This window comes from Bufo bufo, chromosome 3 (assembly GCF_905171765.1).
Source record: "Bufo bufo chromosome 3, aBufBuf1.1, whole genome shotgun sequence".
Lineage (NCBI taxonomy): Eukaryota > Metazoa > Chordata > Amphibia > Anura > Bufonidae > Bufo > Bufo bufo.
Window position 1 is genome coordinate 361,126,758 of NC_053391.1, and position 21,757 is coordinate 361,148,514.

The 21,757-nt window shown below is 49.1% G+C and overlaps 1 protein-coding gene across 2 annotated transcripts; it reads left to right on the top strand.

Annotated features, from left to right (window-relative positions):
* The first annotated feature begins 293 nt into the window (after positions 1–293).
* On the top strand, positions 294–21,302 carry SMAP2 (small ArfGAP2). 2 transcript variants are annotated; one of them, XM_040424523.1, is made up of 10 exons: positions 294–441; positions 6,684–6,817; positions 6,905–6,990; positions 8,311–8,389; positions 9,801–9,884; positions 11,936–12,017; positions 12,502–12,608; positions 13,271–13,433; positions 13,635–13,951; positions 20,030–21,302. In XM_040424523.1, exons 1-10 carry the CDS (start codon positions 339–341, stop codon positions 20,144–20,146), a joined length of 1,272 nt encoding a protein of 423 aa, XP_040280457.1. In that variant the 5' UTR covers positions 294–338; the 3' UTR covers positions 20,147–21,302. The 2 variants fall into 2 exon arrangements, with proteins under 2 accessions (XP_040280457.1, XP_040280458.1); XM_040424524.1 differs by having other exon boundaries at positions 9,801–9,875; positions 20,030–20,181.
* Positions 21,303–21,757: the final 455 nt, after the last annotated feature.

Below are 21,757 nucleotides of genomic sequence, written 5' to 3' on the forward strand. Positions count from 1 at the left end.
TAATAAACTCTTCTAGATAATGACACACAGTGAACTTCACTAGAACTAGAGCAGACATCGCGCCTGCTACAGCGGCGCTACTGCCAGTGAGGGGGCATCCCCGTTCTCGCTGCAACCCTGCGCTCAGGTTGCTAAGTGACGTCAATGCCCATTCATAATTTTTTCCCTTGTGGGCGTAAACATCCCTCCCTCTGATTGGCTGTCGGCGGAAGGTTTTTTGCACTGAGTGGGCGCGGTTAAATGACGTAACTATTGACGTACGCGACGGTAGGAGGCGACCCGGAAACAGGAACTGAGAGCCGCAGCACGGGGAAGCCATCTTACTGTCTCCCGGGAAGATGACCGGGAAGTCTGTTCGGGACGTGGAGCGGTACCAGGCCGTGCTTTCTGAGCTGCTGCTGAGGGAGGAGAACAAGTTCTGCGCGGACTGCCATTCTAAAGGTATGGCTTCTCAGTACGAATACCGGGCACTCCCTCATGTACCCCAGTGTGTGCCCCGCGGATAGGTTAGAGGCTGTCAGTGTGGTCTAGGTGCTGGCACTACTGGGGGTTCTCCGATGGGGACCTATATATCTCCATTCTGGGGTCAGGTCTGGTGACCCATTTAGGAGTCAGTATTCCGTTGTGCCCAGAGGGGAGGCTGATGGATCTGTTCTCTCTGTTGTCTATGAAGCCTTGTGATCATCGGGCCACTGACAGCTCATATTGGACCCCTGAACATCTCAAGGTTCTTGTCCAAGCAGAAGTACCACTAGAAGATGCTTCCAATGACAGAGAAAGTTGAGGGAGTTGGTTGTAGATTTAGAAGACATCATTTTTCCCCACAATGATCTTTTATGGAGTTTGATCCATGGGTCCATGTGTCCACCTGGACTATGGTCATGGGGGGAGGCACCTGCCTATAGGTGACACTAATCTCAGTGCATATTTAAGGTGCAATGAGCGGAAACTTTAGAAATAGAGATGGAGGAGCTTCTTTATTTAGGCCTGGTTCCTTGGCCTCAGTGAAGGGGCGCGTGGAAGGGAGGATGAAGCAGGACACCTCTTAGTAATTCTGTATTAGAGCAGGGGTTTCCTACCCATGGTTCTCCAGCTGCTGCAGAACTACAAATCCCAGCATCCTCTATTGGAAACAGGTGGCAGACCATTGTAATACACACTCCAGGCTGGCCAGATTCCGTAACCTCATCGTCTCTGCACCAGGCATGGATTTTATTGACTATGGCAGCTCCTGTTGCCCTCTACCTAAAGTCATTGATCGATCCTTGCCCTTTAGCAGCGGCACTGCGCCCAGCTGGTGACATTGTCAGATGTCCATTCTCCTCCTGAGATCCAGCAGTGCCACCCATGAAGGATGCTAATTAATGTCTTCCTTCTCACTGTGACAGGATTGTGCTTCCCATCTCCCAGCATCACCAGTGACTCCATTAAAACACCCTTTAGGGTTTTCCATATTGTCAGATCTCTCTACTTGATCCATCTAGACTGGCACCTTGTCCTCACCTCTGTACATGGAGAATGACACAAAATCCATATCTCCCTGGTAAATGGTTCTCTACAGAACATGGAGATCAGAGCGTGGTTTACCAGCAATCTCCCACAGGGAGCACATTTGCTGGGAAATGATACATCCGGTGATTCACCGCCCGTGGATTGGAGGAGAAATCCTTGATCATGCAGTGTCCTTCAGAAAACCTCAGTCACGGATGCCATTAGCTCGGACTCCAGTGTCGGGCGAGATGTGTTGACGCCGTACACAACTTGCAGGCAGCAAGCACTCCGGAGCACAAATTATTAACCATTTCACTGTCTAGATATGTTTACACGCTGCAGTCCTTGTTTGTTGCAGTTGCCTTCGGCTCAGTATATTGGACACTTTCTAGATTTATTTTGTACGCACGCTACGTCTTCTGCTTAGAGGTTAAAAGAAATCAGTATTTGAGCAATCCTCCTTTACAGAGCTTATACATGTCTGTAGGTCCACTTTAAAGGGGTTGTCTTTAAATGGGAGCAGCGCTGTAATGAGCTTCCTCCACTACGAGGCTGACGGAGCTGTGTCGTTCCGGCGCCGACTGAGCTACAACCGAGCAGTGTGGGGTGCTGGACCCCTGCCAATCAGCTGGTGATGACCTATCCTGAGGGTCGGGCATGACTTGGTAAAGGTTAGACAGCACCTTTTTAAATTCAGTCAGGCCACTTGGAGCATGGACTGCCCCCTATAGGAACGATAAACATTAAAATATACAAGCTGGTTAAAATTGGCCATAGAGCTAGCAATCATTGTGTGTGATACAAAAATGATAGGGCATAACAGAATGCATATCGCTAGGATATGCCATCTTTTTCTGATTGATGGGGATCCTACCTCTGAGACCCCCACTGATAAAGAGCATAAAGGGACTGTAGTGCTGCGGGCCCCTCACTGTGCACATGGTGCTCCGCTCTGTGCAGCGCTACACAGTGGATGAGCGGGAGCACCGCTTGTGCAGGGAAACCGTAGAAGGGGGTGGGGTGCGGTGCTAAATCAGCGCTACAACCTACAGGATTGGAGGGGTTTCCCAGAGGATCATAAAATGATGGCACATCCTAGCGTTTAGCCACCACTTTACAAGATGGGAATACCCCTTTGAAACTGCCCTCCTGGGGGTATGTATTTTGTGTAGGGACTCCCCATCCTCAGAGCAATTTCTAATAGCAACCGCTGACAGGCTGCAAATAAGGGTCCATTCACACGTCCGTAGTGTATTGCGGATCTGCAATACACCTGGCCGGCACCCCCATAGAACTGCCTATTCTTGTTTGCGATTGCGGAACGGATGCGGACGTGGGAATGGAGTCTTGTGATATGAGGAAGCAGCTTTGATACACAGAAGCTGAATTGTGCAAGTAAGACGGGGCATAGGCCTGTGCCTTTTTAAGATGTAGCGGAGCTCACTCACACAGGTATAGCATAGCTTTCATGGGATTTGTCCGGCCCAACATACAGTATAAACCCCTTAAATTCATTTTCTCCACACTGAAATCTATTTAGCGGGGTGGTTATGTAATTTCTAGGTTTTCAGAACAAATGACGCAAGTATAGTATGTTGTGTAATATTGTCACTTATGCGGAAGAAATAGAGGAAGATGACTGCCGTTATCTCATGGCTTTGTGAAGAGCTGTACTGTACATACAGTATTGTATAGAGCAGTGATGGTGAATCTTTTTAAGACCGAGTGCCTAAACTGTAACCCAAAACCCACTTATTTATCGCAAAGTGCCAACACAGTAATTTACCCTGAATACTACAGTCCAGTATAGTAAACCTTCCATGCACTTTACTATAATAGCCGGCCTACATTCAGTGCCCTGCCTGTGCTGTTCATAGTGCGCCCTGCGCTGATGAATGGCAGGAAAAGTCTAAGGCATATTGGTACACCATAGACTTTTTCCAGGGTGTGGGTGCCCACAGAGAGGGCTCTGAGTGCCACCTCTGGCACCCGTGCCATAGGTTCGCCAACACTGGTATAGAGCTTCCTACTGACCCGTGCCACCTTTTTCATACCAGTAGGTGTGGAGTACACACGATATAAAATCTATCTGTTCTGCACTCACTTCTTAGCGTCAGTGCTGCTGCCCTGTGTGTTTTGGGGCATTGTGCCACTCCATTGTGTCATGGGGCATTGAAGAGAACGCAGGGCTAATGTTAGCGCTGTGTTCTCTTCACCGTTCACATGGCAGCGGCAAGGAGATGCAATTACAGCTCCTCCGTCCCATTTACTTCAGTGCGAAGGAGCAGATGGAGGAGCAGGAAAACGGTGAAGAGAACACAGCGCTCACATTAGCACTACTTTCTCTTCAAACAGACGATCAGCAGGGGTGCCAGGAGTTGGCCCCCCTCCAATCTGATACTGATGACCTGTACTGAATAGGTCTTCATTATAGGAAACCAGAAACCCCCTTAAGGCTTATTTCACATGAGCGATGTGGAATGAGACAGGGTATTTTCAGGGGGAAAACGTATGGTTTGGCAGACATGTTGAATCGGTTTTGTCTGCAGTTAGGTTACAGTTGGTTTTTTTAGTATTTTTTCTGCATGTACGCGACCAGTTTTTTGCACGTGCGTGAAAAATAACTGAAGAATAACACTCAACATTTCCTAGAAACGATCAGTGAAAAAAGCATTACATCTGGATGCCTTCCGTTTTTCATACAAGCCCCATTCACTTCTATAGAGCCAGGGCTGCATAAAAAACGCAGAATATAGAACATGCTGCCATGTTACCTGAATGCAGAATTGATCGGTGATGAACGACGCTCATGTGCACAGACCCATTGAAATGAATGGGTCAGGATTCCTTACAGATGCAAGGCGTTCAGTACATGCATTGCATCTGGACGGAAAACGCCCTCTTGTCAAAGAGGCCTTAAAAATACTGTGGTCTAGTGGAGAAATGATCCCAGGGCAGTGCTGTGTTATCTATGAACAAGTTAGGTGTTGTCTTCTTCATCCATGGAAGGACTACTAGTGCTATCCTTCCTGCACAACTCTCAGCATGTGGTCTGTCTCGTCATACGTGTCCAGCCAGGATGAAGGAATAGCATTTACATTACTGCAGTTCTTGATCACACTTATGGCAGAAGGTTCTGCACCTAAATTTATTAGTAGAGCATTCATGAAGAGAACCCGCTTTTATGAAGTAGCTAGCTTCTCTAACATCCAGCAGGGGAGCCATAAGGAATGTTCTTAGGGGCTATTCACACCAGTGTATTCTGGACATATCATCCTTGTGTATTCCATGCGTCATGACTTCACCATGGGTTCCACCATGGCTCAAACAGATGCCAAATGTGCACAACTGATGCACCAGATCCATTTTCTCTTTCGCCTATGAAAGCACCCCTGGAGAGACCGCTACTTCCTCTGGACAGGAACCAGAACCGCCTTTTAAAAGAGGGATCCTCCCCTCTACCGCCAATTCTGTCCTAAGAGGCAGGAGAGAATCGGATCCTCTCGTCTGCTGCTTTTATTTCATGGAGCTAGGAAGGGTTCGGCTGCCTCTTCTCAGATTATCGCTAGGTGGGTCCTTAGCTTGCTCTTCTAAGGGAGTAGTTCGTCCCTCGGGGTTTGGGGCTCACTCTACAAGATCAGTCTCCACATCATGGGCCGAGAGAGCTTCCGCTTCTATAGAACAGATTTGTAGGACAGCTACCTGGAGTTCTCCTCATACTTGTTTTAGGCTACCTTCTAATGAAGGACTTTCCTTTTGGCTTTGGCCGTAAGGTGCTGCAGGCTGTGGTCCCGCCCTAGATAGGATTCTTGCCTATTCTCCAGGCGGGCTGTCATAGACGAAAGAGAAATATTGGATTACACTTACTCGTAATCGTTTTTCTTTGAGCCTATGACAGCACCCAGTTAATTCCCCCCCCCCCCCCCCCCCAAAAAAAAGGATTTATGTATACATAGATTAGAGAATGATGTTATGTTTCTTAGTTCTTGAGAGGGGACTGCTGGCGGTAGAGGGGAGAATCCCTCTTTTAAAAGGCGGTTCTGGTTCCTGTCCGGAGGAGGAGGCGGTCTCTCCAGGGGTGCTGTCATAGGCTCAAAGAAAAACCATTACCGGTTAGTGTAATCCAATATTTATTTTTCTGTTCTTCTGACGGATCAGAAGAACGGTGATGTGAACTCTCCCTAATATGGACAGATATGTCCAGCAGCTGTCCTGTTGATAGCACTTAGAGGGATGGGTCCTCTCTGTGACGTCCTGTCCCCCTAATAAGGCATAGATGGGTTGTCTTTATGAGACAACGCTTTAAGGGTACATTCACACCTCCGCAGTGTTTTGCGGATCCGCAAAACACGGGGACGGCACCCCAATGGAAATGCCTATTCTTGTCCGCCGCTGCGGAAAAGAATAGGGCATGTTCTTTTTTTTTTTTTTTGCAGAGCCGCAGACCGGAAATGCGGATGCATTGCGGAATGGATCGGGACCCAAAGTGTGGACGTCTGAATGGACCCCAATACTATAGCCTCAACAAGTATCTGGGAACTGCAGCCAGTCAGCTATTTTCCCAATCGGAACGATGCCAAGCCAGCTTTGAGCACAACGGCTGGGCCATGTCTGACAGCTTAGATGCTGGGCGTGGACTACCTGTTAACCAAAGGCTTGTCCGTGGGGTTATCAAGCAGCATGTCACTGACAACCAGTCTCTGACCTCTCTATTCAGTTTTTTTGCTCAGTCAGGTCTATGATACGTTTTGTGACTTCTGGATCTGATTTCAGAACTGATCATCTTCGTTTTGTAGACATAGCGGTCATTGGCGGTGCTTCGAACATTTGGCCTGTCATTGCAGTAAGTGTGCTCAGGAATTGGAAAGTCATGTGAAGCTCACCACTGAGAGCTGTGACCAACCATGTATTCTGATGGACATGCAGGATATGCCTCAGGAATATTGACTCTTTCCTGACACTGCTTTAGAAATGTGATACGTCTGCACATCATTTATGCTGAAGTGGATGCTTTTCTTTCTCTTCCTTTCCTTCCCTTTAGTTTCCGGAGCCGCTATCAGTGCTGTCCTCACACAATGTCTCACTTCCTGCATGAAATGCAGTGTACATGGGGACAAATGAAGGGACATTCAGGAGCATGGTGCATGTCGCCTAATCAGTTCTGTTTTTTTTTTTTATGTTTCTCTCGCCAGGACCAAGATGGGCCTCTTGGAATATTGGGGTATTTGTGTGCATCCGCTGTGCAGGTGTCCACAGGAACCTTGGAGTCCACATCTCACGTGTGAAATCTGTGAATCTGGACCAGTGGACTCAGGAACAGATACAGGTACAGGGGCATCCTTTTGTCTTGAGGAATCTCAGGCCCTTGAATGGCCTTTTGTATACGTTAACCGTTTTCTTTTTTTCTTTCCAGTGTATGGAAGAGATGGGAAATGGGAAAGCAAAACGACTGTACGAAGCATTCTTACCGGATAGTTTTATCCGACCACAAACAGACCAGTATCCTTTCAGCATGAGCCTGTTTTTGGGGAAACCCAAACTTTTTATTCCACATTGGTGTATTAAAATACCCTTTCTAATTGGGACGAAAAAGGGACACTTTTTTTTTTTTTTTTTCCTCCTTGTTTTAGGCTACTTTTACACTAGCGTTTTCAATTCCGCTATTGAGATCCGTCATATGTCAATTGCCATTGTCAATGGGGACAAAACTGAACTGAATGAAACAGAATGCGTTCCGTTCCGTTTGGTTGCGTCCCTATCGCGATGTGGTGCGGAGCAAGGCGGATCCGTCCTGACACACAATGTAAGTCAATGGCGATGGATCCGTTTTCTCTGACACAATGACTTTCAGTAGTGTTCATTACTGATCCGTCATGGCTATATAAGACATAATCCAACCGGATCCGTTCATGATGGATGCATGCGGTTATATTATTGTAACGGAAGCGTTTTTGGCGATCCATGACCGATCTGCAAAAAATGCTAAGACAGATCCGTGATGAACACCATTGAAAGTCAATGGGGGACAGATCCATTTTCTATTGTCAGAGAAAACGGATCCTTCCCATTGACTTACATTGAGTGTCATGACGGATCCGTCTTGCTCCGCATCACATTGCGGACAGAAAAACGCTGCTTTCAGCGTTGTTCTGTCCGCGATAGGGACGCAGCCAAACGGAACGGAATACATTCTGGTGCATTCTGTTTTGTCCCCATTGACAATGAATGGGGGCAAACAGGAAGCGTTTTCTTCTGCTATTGGGATCCTATGACGGATCTCAATAGCGGAATTGAAAACGCTAGTATGAAAGTAGCTTTAGTCGTCGGGAGTTTTTTTTCCACCACTGATTGCAATGCATAAACTTCCCAAGAACAGAGCCAAACCTGGGATTAGCTATTCAGGACTTAAAGTGGTTGTCCGGTTAAGACAACTTGTTCACCGCTCCATTTATCTCTATAAAACTGATGAAGATAGCAGAGTACAGCTACCTCCCGCAGCCACATAGATGTAGCGGCAGCATGCATGACTGCCATTCCATTAAGACTCGATTAGACACTTATCTTAATGGGGCGACCCCTTTTAAAAGCACAGTAAAAAAAAATGGAATAAAGGCCATAATAGTTAATCTGTGACTTTTCCTTTTACCCACAAGCATATATTTTTTAGTCTAGGAGAAACATCTAATAAAAGGAGCTAAGGTATATTACCAGTGGTGTGGTTTGTATAGTTTATAGTTAGCATTGGGGATTTTCTTGAGCTAATCTATAGACCTTTTCAGCATGTTGCAGGTTCCTCTTTCCTTAATTTCGCTTCTACAGAGCAGTCGAAACATTTATCAGAGACAAATATGAAAAGAAGAAGTACATGGATCGCAGTGTAGACATCAGTGCGTTTAGAGTGAGTATTTTATGTTCCCAGATTTTCTATTTGTTTCTTTGGTGCAGCTTTCGCTGTGCTGCTTCACCGCATAGCCAGGCAGTACCTTCTTCATGTCTTCTCCATTTTAACACACTGCACCAAACTCCCAACAGTGCAAGTGCAATGTATTTGGGTGGAGGAGAGACATCACATGGAGGTGATTTGCCTAGTCACATGACCCTCCATCAGCAGCCATTTTCCAGACAAGGCCGCTGTGTGGACCGCACAAAAGACTTGGTAAACAATTAGACAGACCTTATGAAATATAGAAAATGGCACAATTTCAATATTGGCTATATTAATAAGTGCCATATAATCCTCTTACAAACACTTTGATCAACAGTAACCAGAAAGTGGACAACCCCTTTAAAGGACTGTCTGTTAAAAAACCTGTTTTCAAATGCCCTGTGAGAGCATAGTGAAATGTGCTCCAGAACCCTCCATCCTCATCTGTTAGAGCAAGGAAGTGGCAGACACCCCCTTTAAGAATGACAATTAGGACTGAAACGACTACTCGATTTAATTCAGTAATTCGACATAAAAAAATTCTCTGCAAATTTTTTGCATCGAGGATTAGTTTGTGTCATGTGACCACTAAGCGGGGGTAAAGCGCTTGCTATTACTCACCGCTGCGTGGTCACCCGCCGGTCCGTACCGCGCTGCACTGTATCCTGACGCATCATCAGGTCATGGTGCACATAAGCGCACACTATGACCCGACGCTGTGTGACGGCAGTGCAGTGGATGGAGGAGCTGTGGAGCAGCGCCCCTTTACAGCAAAGCTAAGTACTGGCGCTGGGGGCATGGCTAGGAGGGGGAGATCGTGGCAAGCTGGTGGCACTTGAGGGGGGGGGGGGGGTGCTGGTGAGTTTTTATAAAGAAAAACGTTCTTTTAATTGGATTTTTGTTTATTAGAGTACTCTATTAATCGTTGGATTAATCAATAGATTACTCGATTACAAAAATAGTCTATCTGCAGCCCTAATGACAATGGCTGCGTACACTGCCAAATGTACGTTGACCGGTTGAAATAACATTGTAAAGATTTTGTGTGCGTATCTCTCTGTTTGCATGATTTCTTCTCCTTGTACACTATGGACATTAGCTGATAAAACTTTGGGTCTTTGGGGGAAATTTATCAAGTCCTGCACTCCAGACCTCTGGCATCAAAAAGTCACAAAATGGGGCTCTGTGAATTTTTGGGCTCCAGTTTTGGAAATTCTCAATCAACGTTTTAAAAAGTTGCAAATATTGTCGCAATTTTGCCCCAATAACAGGCTAAGTATAGACATCTCAAGATAGAAGTCTATTTCACAAATTTGGCTCAAATGACATAACACAGACTTCTGCAAATTTTCCCTCTTGACAAATCTCCCTTTGTCTTTAACAGAAAGAGAGAGAAACTAAGTGGAAGAAATCTGAATCTGCACCTGAAATCAAATCGGGGCCGGTCATATTTGAGAAGGTAAAGTTGGTAAGTTATCTTTTAATGACCTATTATTAAATCCGTAATAACAGCGCATCAGCCATGTTATATTAAATTAAAATGGCGGTCCAGGGAGGGATGTCCCTTCATTCCAAGAGGAGCTGTTATTATGATTGTACAATTGGTCCTCATCTCACACAGGTAATAATTCAGTATAAGAAAAGGTCTACGTTAGATAGTGGTCAATCATTAGTTCCACATCGGTACAAATCACGCTGTTTGCTTCTGAGAAACTTTATTGTGAATTAGTTCTTGCCTAGAATAAAGGGGTTGTCTGATTATTTAAAAAAAAAAAATTAGAGCAGCAAATTGAGCAGTGGCTGCACTTGAGTGGTGTGTTCTCCATTCACTGCTATTGGACGTCAAAAAACAGCCGAGCGTGCTCAGTCAGCTATTTTCAGAACTTCCATAGTGATGAATGGAGAGCACACTGTGCAGGCACTGGAGAAGCATTCAATAGAGATACAAGCAGGTCCCAGAATGGGAACCCACACCTTTATTACATTGATGGCATATCCTAGCGATATGCCATCATTGTCCCAGATGGGCCAACTCTTTAATGTTCTGCAAACAATTTTAGGGGAGAATGGGAATTTTGAACAACTTTCCAACTTTGACCATTCAAGTCAGTCTGCCAGTGGTGAAAGGTGATACCAAGAAATATGACTGCTGAGGTCAGTGATCGGCTGCAGCAGTCATTCACTGGCAGCTTATAAACAAAGACTGGCTGGCGGCCACTGGAGCATCTGCAATCCAACGGAGGAGGAGCATGAAGATGCAAGTTTAAAATTTTTTTTTATAAATATATATATATATATATATATATATATATATATATATATAATTTATAAAAAAAATTTTTAAACTTGCATCTTCATGCTCCTCCTCCGTTGGATTGCAGATGCTCCAGTGGCCGCCAGCCAGTCTTTGTTTATAAGCTGCCAGTGAATGACTGCTGCAGCCGATCACTGACCTCTGCAGTCATATTTCTTGGTATCACCTTTCACCACTGGCAGACTGACTTGAATGGTCAAAGTTGGAAAGTTGTTCAAAATTCCCATTCTCCCCTAAAATTGTTTGCAGAACATTAAAGGAGTTGGCCCATCTGGGACAATGATGGCATATCGCTAGAATATGCCATCAATGTAATAAAGGTGTGGGTTCCCATTCTGGGACCTGCTTGTATCTCTATTGAATGGTTCTCCTGTGCCTGCACAGTGTGCTCTCCATTCATCACTATGGAAGTTCTGAAAATAGCTGACTGAGCACGCTCGGCTGTTTTTGGACGTCCAATAGCAGTGAATGGAGAACACACCACTCAAGTGCAGCCACTGCTCAATTTGCTGATCTGGGACTGCCAGAAATAGCCGTGAACAAAGGGTGGTCGCACATGTTCAGCTGCTCTCCATTCACTTGAAGGGCCCCATTCGAGATATAGGTGTGGGTACCACCTCAGGGACACGGACCTATCTGAGATTGATGGCTTATTCTAGCGATAGACCATCAATGTCCCAGGTGGGCCAACCCCTATAGGATTCAAATGTCCAGTAACTAGATTGCTTAAAGTTTACCTGCGCTTTGAAAAAACTTTTGATGTGTCATAACGACATATCATAGGTTTTGATTGGTGGGGGGTCTGAATGCTGAGACCCCCACTGATCACTAGAACAAGGAGAAAAGGGCTCTGTCATAGCGCATAATTTTTTTCTCGTTACATTGAGACGGACCCATTGCCTTCTTTTAGCACGTTTTTTGCAGCAAGGAGAGACAAGCTAGGTGAGCGCTTCTCTCTCCTCGTTCTAGAAATCAGTGGGGTTTCTCAGCATTCAGACCCCCACTGATCAAAACGTTTGATATGTCTCCGTGACCTTAGAAATTTCACCTTTGTCTTTGAAACATTTGCAGATATGCAGTTTTGTCTGCTGCATACATGCAGATTACTATTGTGAAATGATGTGACAGTGGTATATGTCAGCTATCTGTATAGGTCAATACCCCTGACTTAAAAAAATAAAAAAACAGAACTTTGTTTTCTTCAGCCTCCTAAAAAAGATGACTCTCATCTTGCTAAAAGCTCTCCACAAAGAACAGCAGAGCCAGTCATGGACCTCCTAGGCCTTGGTAAGACTGCTTTTTATTTGCATTGTTTTGCCATAGACAACTCCTTTCCTTATATCTGTTGGGCCATATGGATATAATAGAGGAGGCTCTTCCAATTGAGATCCCTCTACTGGCCATATACAAAGCCCTTCTGGGCCAAGCAGCCCAAAAAGTCTCAATTTTCCCTTTGCAGAAATAACAGCTAATTCACCTGTCATCAGGGGACCTCTTGTGGGAAGGGGTTATCAGTCATCTGGCTCATAGTTAGATGTCTCTGTCTCTAACATTTGTGTAGCCTGTAATATATAATTATCTATTGTCACACTGGGTGTGTAAAATCTGAAGTATAAGGATAATAGCTGACAGTTGGCTCTTTGATTTATGATCAGTTCCAGTCATATCTATTAATGGGCCGCCAGAAAAAGAACTGCATGTGCTAGGTGGTTGTTACTGTGTATTTTAGCACAACTAGACTCCTGTACTTAGCTTTTCTTATTATTTTCAGATGCACCAGTGGCCACTACTGTTCCCAATGGAAAGTCAAATACCAGCTTGGAAAAAGAACTAGATCTTTTTGGCTCCACTTGCTTGACCAGCTCAAAGACCAACCAGGTAAACAGTCATGTGGTGTATTGTCTAATGTAGGTGGCTTATATGTTTTGTTAGCAGAGCCCAGCTAAATGGTCGAAAGACAATGACGTCCAAGTTTGTGTATTAAGGCAACTGGCTCTGTATGTGGATATATGAAGTCCACAGGCCGCCTCTTATGATTTTAAACATACTGTTTTCAGCATGCGTTATTTTAAAGGGGGTCTGTAAGCAGTTCTGATCATGCAAGCCTGCTGACAGCAGTGGGTAGGGGCTGGGAAGTGCAAATGTAGCTTTTGTGGAGCTTTTATAATCAGGAGTACTGCTCCTGTAAGTGCCTTGGCAGTTGAGCTTTATGTGAAGTGCTCTCTGCATTGAGCTGCTTTATAGCCCCTCTGCTTTGAGTCACAACTGAACATCCAACCAGGAGACCACTACAGCTGTCATTTAGAGCAGGGGGGGTTAAGAATCTCATGGCAGGCAGCACTTTAGTCAAATCCTGCCTCCATGATAAAAGTTCATATTCACACTACTCCTGATGATAAAAGCTCCACCGAAGGTATATTTGTACTGCTCTCCTCACCCTCTTCCTAGTGCAGTCAGCAGTTTCTGCATGGTCAAATCTACTGACACTCCCTTTATGGAGCAAAATCTGAGCCCTGCTTTTCTGGTTGTTATTCCAACAGACTGTCAGCTCCATGCCAGTCACTGGCTCAGGATCTGTCCCAGAGAACCTTAACTTGTTTCCAGAATCTGGTGGGAAAGCAGAAGAAGGAACAAAGAAGCAACTCTCAAAGGACTCAATCCTTTCTCTGTATGGGCCTCAGAATCCCCAGATTCCAGCTCAAGGTCTGAATTTGAGAAGTTAAGCACTCTTTGTGATGCTTTTCTAATCAGTGGGGTTCTGATTGTTCCCTACTTGTTCATTGGTGCAGGCTCGCCCATTATTGAGAGTGAGCACTACCTTAAGAACGCTTGTACTTGAGAAAACTGTCCATAATTCTTATTTCCCTTAATTAGTTTAGACCTTTCTTTTTATTTACTCTGCAGGAGCTCTTTTCATGGCACCAGCTCAGATGCCATACCCAAGTGCTTACACTGGCTTTCCAGCAGTTCCGTCTTCTAGTGGTGTTATGGGTGGTATGATGGCGTCACCAATGGGAATCATGACTCAACCAGCACACCCAGGTGTAGTTGCCCCTATGGCTGTTCCAGCAGGATATGTGGGTGGAATGCAAGCAGCAGTCATGGGTGTCCCAAATGGAATGATGGCGCAACATGCAGGCTACGTAACGGGCATGGGTGCTGTTGCTCAACCAATGTATGGCATGCAACCCGGACAGCAATTACAGTGGAATGTCACTCAGGTAAAATTTACGGGACATGTTCTGTATAATAAAACTTTCTTGTGCACTGTCTCAAAGTATTATTTTCTCGCCCATATTCCTTGGGGGACACAGGAAACCATGGGTATAGCTCTGCTCCCTAGGAGGCGTGACACTAAGTGAAAGCTGTAAGCCCCTCCTCCATCAGCTATACCCTTCAGCCTGGAGAGAGAGACTACCAGTTTTTGCTTAGTGTCCAAGGAGGCAAGACACTCCCTGCTTAGGCAGGGTTGTTTTCCTATAATTTTTTATTTTTGCGTTATTTGTTGTTTTTAATTCGGTTTTTTTCTACTTACAGGGACAACAGAGGCGCACTAGACCCCTCTGTTTTCTCCCGGGGTTGAGTCGCGCCAGTGCCGGTAATACCGCACTGCCGCCTCCCCCACAGAAGACAAGGTGGACCAGGGCAGCCTCGCTCCCCTGCGTCCCGCCAGCTCAAGGGTCGCCCGCACGCCAAGTCCCTCCCCCGGCTTCCTGCCACTGCGGTGCCAGTGGCTGAAGGGGCGACCCTGCTGGATGGATTGAGGGCGAAGACAGCGTATGGTGAGAGTGGCTGCTCCAGCCTCCCCTTCCCTCCCTCCCACCGCTGCTACATCTCTCCGTGCCATCTCCCCCCCCCCCCCCTTCCCTCCCCTCCCCCATGGGCATATCGGGGCCGGCAACTTTACCGGCCATCATTTGGGGGGGGACTTCGTTCTGGTGTTGCAGACCCAGGACAAGCTGGTTCTTAGGGGGGTGGCTACCATCTTCAACGGCAGGGCAGTCAGGGGGACGGCTGTATGAGGAGATTCAGGCGAGGGCCGCTTACTTGAACGGCACCTTTTCATGGCCGGCACTTCATCTACCTAGGGGGTTAAATCATTTTGCCGCGCGCGCGTGCGGCTCTGCTTCTCCTTCAGCGCGGCAAGGGGGGGGCGGAGCTTTCTACATGCGCTCCGCTACTTCCTGGTTCGTCGGGCTCCACATCTCAGGTGCTGCGTGGACCTCTCTCTCTCTCTCTGCCGTCCGATCCTGAAGCTATTCACCTCTGTGCCTGCCGCCTCTCCTCCACAGCCTCCCTTCAGTCTGCTGCCCTTGCTGTCTGCCGCTTGCATCATCTGGGTCTGGTAGGACTGTTAACCCCATCCGTGCCACCAGTACTGTTACTTGGGTGTGATCCCCGTTTTTTCACCTGGGGTCTCCCACTTTAAGTGCAACTTTTCTTCCACCATGTCAGACCCTTCTGCAGCTGCCAAGCCTTGGTACCATGCCTGTACCGCTTGTAGGGAAGCCTTTCCCCGGGGGCAGTCTGATCCGCACTGTCCTGCATGCCGAGCTCCACCGCAGCCTCAGTCGCCCGCTGTGTCGCTCCCTGCTTCCTCTGACCCGCCTGACTGGGCTAGATCCCTGTCCCAGGCCGTGGAAAGCCTCACTCAGGTCGTGGGCCGCCTAATAGACAGGCCGCCTACCCCGCAGGACGCCATTCTTACTGTCGCGCCCTCCGGGTCCATCGCTTCTGCCGCTGCGGCGGGTTCACCCTCTCTTAGTGACCCTTCCCGAGCTAGGCACTCTCAGAAGCGTTTTAGAGTAGAGCGAGCCTCCTCCTCGGATGCCTCCCTCTCCCCGCCACGCGTGCGCACTCAGACGAGCCTCTCCTCTCCAAAGGATTCGCTCTCTGAAGGTGAATTGGCGGTTTCAGATTTGGAAATGGACTCGGCCCTGCCGTCCAAGCTAGCCTCAGCGATGGGTCAGCTCATCTCTGATATTCGTGACACCTTTAAGGTGCAAGATGACCCCCCTAGCTCTGACGCAGCTAGCGTCTCCTTTATCAGACCCAGGCAGGCCTCAAAAGTTTTTCCAATCCACTCTGATTTCTCCTCCGTGGTGTCTAAGGCTTGGGCTCGCCCGGACGCCCGTTTTGTCAACCCCAAGAAGCTGGACATTTGCTATCCTTTTCCGGCCGATGTCGTGGCCACCTGGTCGTCCCCACCCAAGGTGGACCCCCCTGTGGCCCGTTTGTCAAAGAACACGGCCATCCCTGTTCCCGACGGGTCCTCTCTTCAGTCAGCGGAGGACCGTCGCATGGAGACCCTTTCCAAGGGCATTTTTGCTGCCTCCGGTTCTGCCCTCAGACCGGTTTTTGCCTCTGCTTGGGCAGGTAAAGCAATCTCTGCTTGGGGTGCGCAGCTGGAACAGGAGTTGGACTCGGACGTCCCCATCCAGGACCTACGTTCCTTGGCCCAGCTTATTATTCGGGCCGGGAATTTTGTTTGTGAGGCCTCCCTTGATGCGGGAGCCCTTATTGCACGCTCCTCCGCCCTGGCGGTTTCCGTCAGGAGGGAGCTCTGGCTGAAGGTTTGGAAAGCGGACGCTGCCTCCAAACGTTCCTTGGCGGGGCTACCGTTTGCGGGTTCCCGCCTTTTCGGGGTCCGCCTAGACGAGCTTATTTCGGAGGCCACGGGTGGCAAAAGCACCCATCTTCCTCAACCCCAAGCCAGGGGCGCCCCCCGCGGACGCCCCGGTGCGTCTCGTTTTCGGTCCTCCCGCAGGAACTCTGGGGCTCCCCCCGCAGCTGCCGCTTCGGCCCCTCCCCAGGATAAGCGTAGGAAGCCGTTTTTTCGGGCGCAGCCCTCCTGGCGCAGGCCGCAGGCTGCCCGCACACCCGCAGCAAAGCAGTCCTCTGCCTGAAGGCGCGCCCCCACCCACCCGGGTGGGGGGCCGGCTCCTCCTTTTCAGGGACGTCTGGATGGCTCACGTCTCCGACGCCTGGGCTCTCGAAATTGTGTCCTCCGGATACAAAATCGAATTCGCGTCCTTCCCTCCAGATCGGTTCTTTCGCTCCCGCCCGCCGCGGGACCCGAAAAGCGCGGCTGCGTTCTCCGCGGCCGTTCAAGCCTTACTGGACAGAGGGGTGATTACCCCCGTTCCTCTAGAGGAAAGGTTCCAAGGGTTCTATTCGAACCTCTTTGTAGTTCCCAAGAAGGGAGGTTCGGTGCGGCCCATTTTGGACCTCAAAAAGCTCAACCGTTTTCTCCTCCTTCGACGGTTTCGGATGGAGTCCCTCCGTTCCGCGGTGGCTTCCCTGGAGCGGGGAGACTTCATGTCTTCCATCGATATACAGGATGCCTACCTCCATGTTCCGGTAGCCCGGTGTCACCATCGCTTCCTCCGATTCGCCGTGGGGGACCTCCACTTCCAATTTGTCGCCCTTCCCTTTGGGCTGGCAACAGCCCCCCGGGTGTTCACCAAGGTCCTGGCCCCGGTTTTGGCCTTACTCCGTTCCAGGGGTGTTTTTCTGCTACCGTACTTGGACGATATCCTCATCAAGGCTCCGTCCCTTTCTCAAGCGGTTGCCAGCGTGGATCTCACTCTAGAGACTCTGGCGAGGTTCGGTTGGGTCATCAACTTCCCCAAGTCCTCCCTTCCCCCCTCCAGACAACTGGTCTTCCTGGGAATGCTTTTAGACACGGGAGCGGCGGAGGTACGTCTTCCCTCGGAAAAACGACTGATCCTCCGTCGGGCGGTTCGGGGTCTCCTTCTCCACCGTCGACCGTCCTTCCGCTTCTGCATGCGGGTCTTGGGGCAGATGGTTGCCTGCTTCGAGGCGATCCCATTTGCGCAGTTTCACTCCCGCCCTCTCCAACGGGCGATCCTCTCCTCCTGGGACAAATCGCCGGAGTCTCTGGATCATCCCTTCCATCTATCGCCTCCGGTGCGGTCATCTCTCCGCTGGTGGTTACAGTCCCCTCTTCTGGGCAGGTCCTTTCTGCCACTCAACTGGTTGGTGGTTACAACCGATGCCAGTCTCTTGGGCTGGGGAGGCGTGTTTCCTCCCCGATCCGTCCAGGGCATTTGGTCTCCATCGGAGTCCAAACTCTCGATCAATGTCCTGGAGCTGAGAGCGGCCCTTCTGTCTCTGCGACACTGGACTCATCTGCTGAAGGGTCATCCAGTTCGCGTGCAATCGGACAACGCCACGGCCGTGGCATACATAAACCACCAGGGGGGCACTCGCAGCGCTGCAGCGATGCGGGAGGTCACCAGCATTCTCCGTTGGGCGGAAACCCACGTCCCGGCTCTATCGGCAATTTTTATTCCAGGGGTGGACAATTGGGCGGCGGACTTCCTCAGTCGCACCACTGTCGACCCCGGCGAGTGGTCTCTTCACCCGGAGGTATTCGAGGCCATTTGCCTTCGTTGGGGCATGCCGGACGTGGACCTCATGGCCTCCAAGTTCAATCACAAGGTCCCCGCCTATCTGTCCAGGGCCAGGGATCCGGGAGCTTGCGGAGCCGACGCCCTCGTTCGTCCTTGGCGAGGCTTCGCGCGTCCGTACATATTCCCTCCCATCCCACTCCTGCCCAAGGTCCTTCGGAAGATCGCGGCGGAGGGCGTCTCGGTGATTCTGGTCGCTCCGGACTGGCCCCGCCGGTCTTGGTATGCCGACCTCATGCTGCTCCTGGCAGATGCGCCCTGGCCGCTGCCCGCCAGGGAAGATCTTCTCTCTCAGGGACCGATCTTCCACCCGCGTTTAAGGTCCCTACGTTTGACGGCGTGGTTGTTGAGACCACCGTCTTGACACGTAGGGGTTTTTCTGCGGACGTCGTCCGCACCATGATCCGTGCCCGCAAGCCGTCCTCTTCTAGGATCTATTATAGGACCTGGAGGACCTATTTGGGGTTCTGTGCCGATCTGGGGATTCCTCCGCTCCGCTTTTTTCTCCCCACTGTTTTGTCCTTCCTGCAGGGCGGACTCGCCCAGGGTCTGGGTCTTAGTTCTTTGAAGGGTCAGGTGTCTGCGCTGTCCATTTTGTTTCAGCGCCCACTGGCCCCCCTTGGTCCTGTCAAGACCTTCCTTCAGGGCGTGGCTCACGCGGTTCCCCCGTACCGCCCTCCGGTACCGCCCTGGGACCTGAACCTGGTTCTCTCAGCGCTCCAGGCTTCTCCTTTCGAGCCTCTGCGGACGGTTTCCTTGCGACTTTTGTCCTGCAAGGTTATTTTCCTTGTGGCCGTCACCTCTCTTCGGAGGGTGTCCGAATTGGCTGCACTCTCCTGTCTGGAACCTTTCCTAGTGTTCCACCAGGACAAGGTGGTCCTTCGTCCGGTCCCTTCCTTCCTTCCTAAGGTGGTCTCCGCCTTTCATCTGAACGAGGACATCGTTCTCCCCTCTTTGTGTCCTTCTCCTTCCCACCCCCGGGAGAGGGAGCTTCATCGCCTGGACGTTGTCAGGGCGCTCAAGGTTTACCTGGAGGTAACCAGCTCTTTCAGGCGTACTGACTCGCTCTTTGTGGTTCCGGAGGGGTCGCGCAGAGGGATGGCGGCATCCAAAGTTGCTATCGCCCGTTTTGTCAAGATGGCTGTTACTGAGGCTTACCTCGCCAAGGGCAAGGTTCCGCCCCTCGGTGTTACCGCTCACTCCACTAGAGCGGTCGGGGCTTCCTGGGCTCAGAGGAATCGGGCTTCTACGGAGCAGATTTGCAAGGCGGCCACTTGGTCCTCCTTGCACACCTTCACCAAGTTCTACAGGGTGCATACTCATGCGTCGGCTGACGCTGCTTTAGGCCGTCTGGTGTTGCAGGCGGCAGTTGATTGATGCCTCCGGTGTTGGTCTAATTTGTTCTGGTCCCTCCCTTCTGGGACTGCTCTGGAACGTCCCATGGTTTCCTGTGTCCCCCAAGGAATATGGGCGAGAAAAGGAGACTTTTGTATTACTTACCAGTAAAGTCTCTTTCTCGCTCTTCCTTGGGGGACACAGCACCCGCCCTTCATTTGGGTTTACAGTTGTGGTTCCGGCTTGGTTGCCCCCGTTGGGGCTTGACAGTTCCTTTTTTTCCGGTTGGTGGTTATCTTTCACTACTTGGACACGCAACTGGTAGTCTCTCTCTCCAGGCTGAAGGGTATAGCTGATGGAGGAGGGGCTTACAGCTTTCACTTAGTGTCACGCCTCCTAGGGAGCAGAGCTATACCCATGGTTTCCTGTGTCCCCCAAGGAAGAGCGAGAAAGAGACTTTACTGGTAAGTAATACAAAAGTCTCCTTTTTTTACTGTCTCCATATTATTAATATTAATATATATTTTTTAGGTGTCCCAACAGATGGCAGGGATGACCTTTTTTGGTGTAGGAGGCATGGCGGGATATGGACAGCCTACAGCTAACCAGGGACCTAACCAGAGCCTCAGCACACCAATGTGGAAATGAAAATAAAGAAACTCCTTTCCCAGTGAACTCTTGCTCCCCTCACTTTTCCAGCCAAGCTGGTCTTTTTCGGGTAAATGAGCATCTTCTTTCGCCTAAGTCTTTCTAAGGTTCACCCTACTTAAATTGCAGTCAGTCTTTCCCATACTTTTACAGGGACACCCTGGTCCTTTAAAGCTACTGTTACCGGTATGTTTTAGAATTTCTGAGAATTGTCTACAGTTAGACTTGTAGATGAGCTTCATAACGTGAAGAACCACATCAAGGATATGGTTATTCCGGCAACAAGAGATGGGTCCAGTTATGTGTGCTGCTACCAGCTAAATACAATGGGCACATGACTGAAGAGACCTGTGTTCCAATCCACACCAGCAAGCCTCTTCAGGACTGCAGCCACTATGTATCTCACCTCTGTGCAGCAACTGGAATAGCATGGTAGCCATACTTGTCAAATGGGTGGGAATAAGGCTTATTCTTTTCTCCATATCTAACTTTTAACTGTTTTATAAGTGAGGGTTTCTTTGAAAGTGGAGTAATGAAAGTAGGTAAATGCAAATTTAAGGCTTGTTCACGCCTGAATTGGTGGCTCCGTTACAAGTTTCATCAAAAAGACAGGACAAAAAAAGTCCTGCATGCAGAATATTATTTTGACCTCCAGAAAAACAGGATCCCAAAAGGAAACTCGGCGGAGTTTGTTCAGTGCTGCTCATCTCAGTTATGTGCGGAATCCTGCATTTACATTATTGAAATATATAGTGGCGGTGTAGGCCTGCCCTAATCTAAATTTAACCTAGTTAAAGGGGCTTGTCCCATCTGGGCATTTTTGGTATATGCACAGGGTATGCCATATGGGACAACTTCTTTTTAAAAGGCATCTGTCAGCAGATTTGTATGGATGAAACTGGCTGTTACATGTGCACTTGACAGCAGAAGACATCTGTTCATACGTGCCCACATTGCTGAGAAATATTACATTTTAATATATGCAAGTGAGCATCTAGGAGCAACAAGAGCATTGCCATTACACCTCGAGGCTCTGCTCTCTCGGCAACTGCTGTGCCCTCTGCACTTTGACAAGACCAGGCAGTGAAAGCATCAGGCCTGACCTTGTTCATTAAAAGGCAGAGGGTGCAGCAGTTGCCGATAAGGGCCCTAAGTGTAAGGCCGAATGCACAGGGCCGTGTTCTGCGGCCGAGAGCGGTCTGTGGTATACCGGGCTGGATTCCTGTTCAGAGCAGGAGCGCACTGTGTCATTGGTTGCTATGACGCCGTGCGCTTCATGCCGCCGCTGCTGTACAGTAATACACTGGTATAGTGTATTACTGTAGTGCAGCGGCGGCATGAAGCGCACAGCGTCATAGCAACCAATGACACCGTGCGCTCCTGCTCTGAACAGGAATCCAGCCCGGCATACCACGGACCGCTCTCGGCCGCGGAACACGGCCGTGTGCATTCGGCCTAACAGTAATGCCCCCGTTGATCCTAGAGGCTCACTTGCATATATTAAAACATCATATATCTCAGTAATGTGGACACATATGGACATGGGACCAGCACAGATGCCTTCAGCTTCCCAGTGCACATGTAACAGGTTAGCCAACTTCATAAGTATAA

Coding starts and splice junctions, on each gene's coding strand:
- SMAP2 (XM_040424523.1), top strand. CDS start 339: ATGACCGGGAAGTCTGTTCGGGACGTGGAGCGGTACCAGGCCGTGCTT. Junction 9,885..11,935: donor TATTTGAGAAGGTAAAGTTG/GTAAGTTATCTT, acceptor TGTTTTCTTCAG/CCTCCTAAAAAAGATGACTC. Junction 12,018..12,501: donor CATGGACCTCCTAGGCCTTG/GTAAGACTGCTT, acceptor TATTATTTTCAG/ATGCACCAGTGGCCACTACT.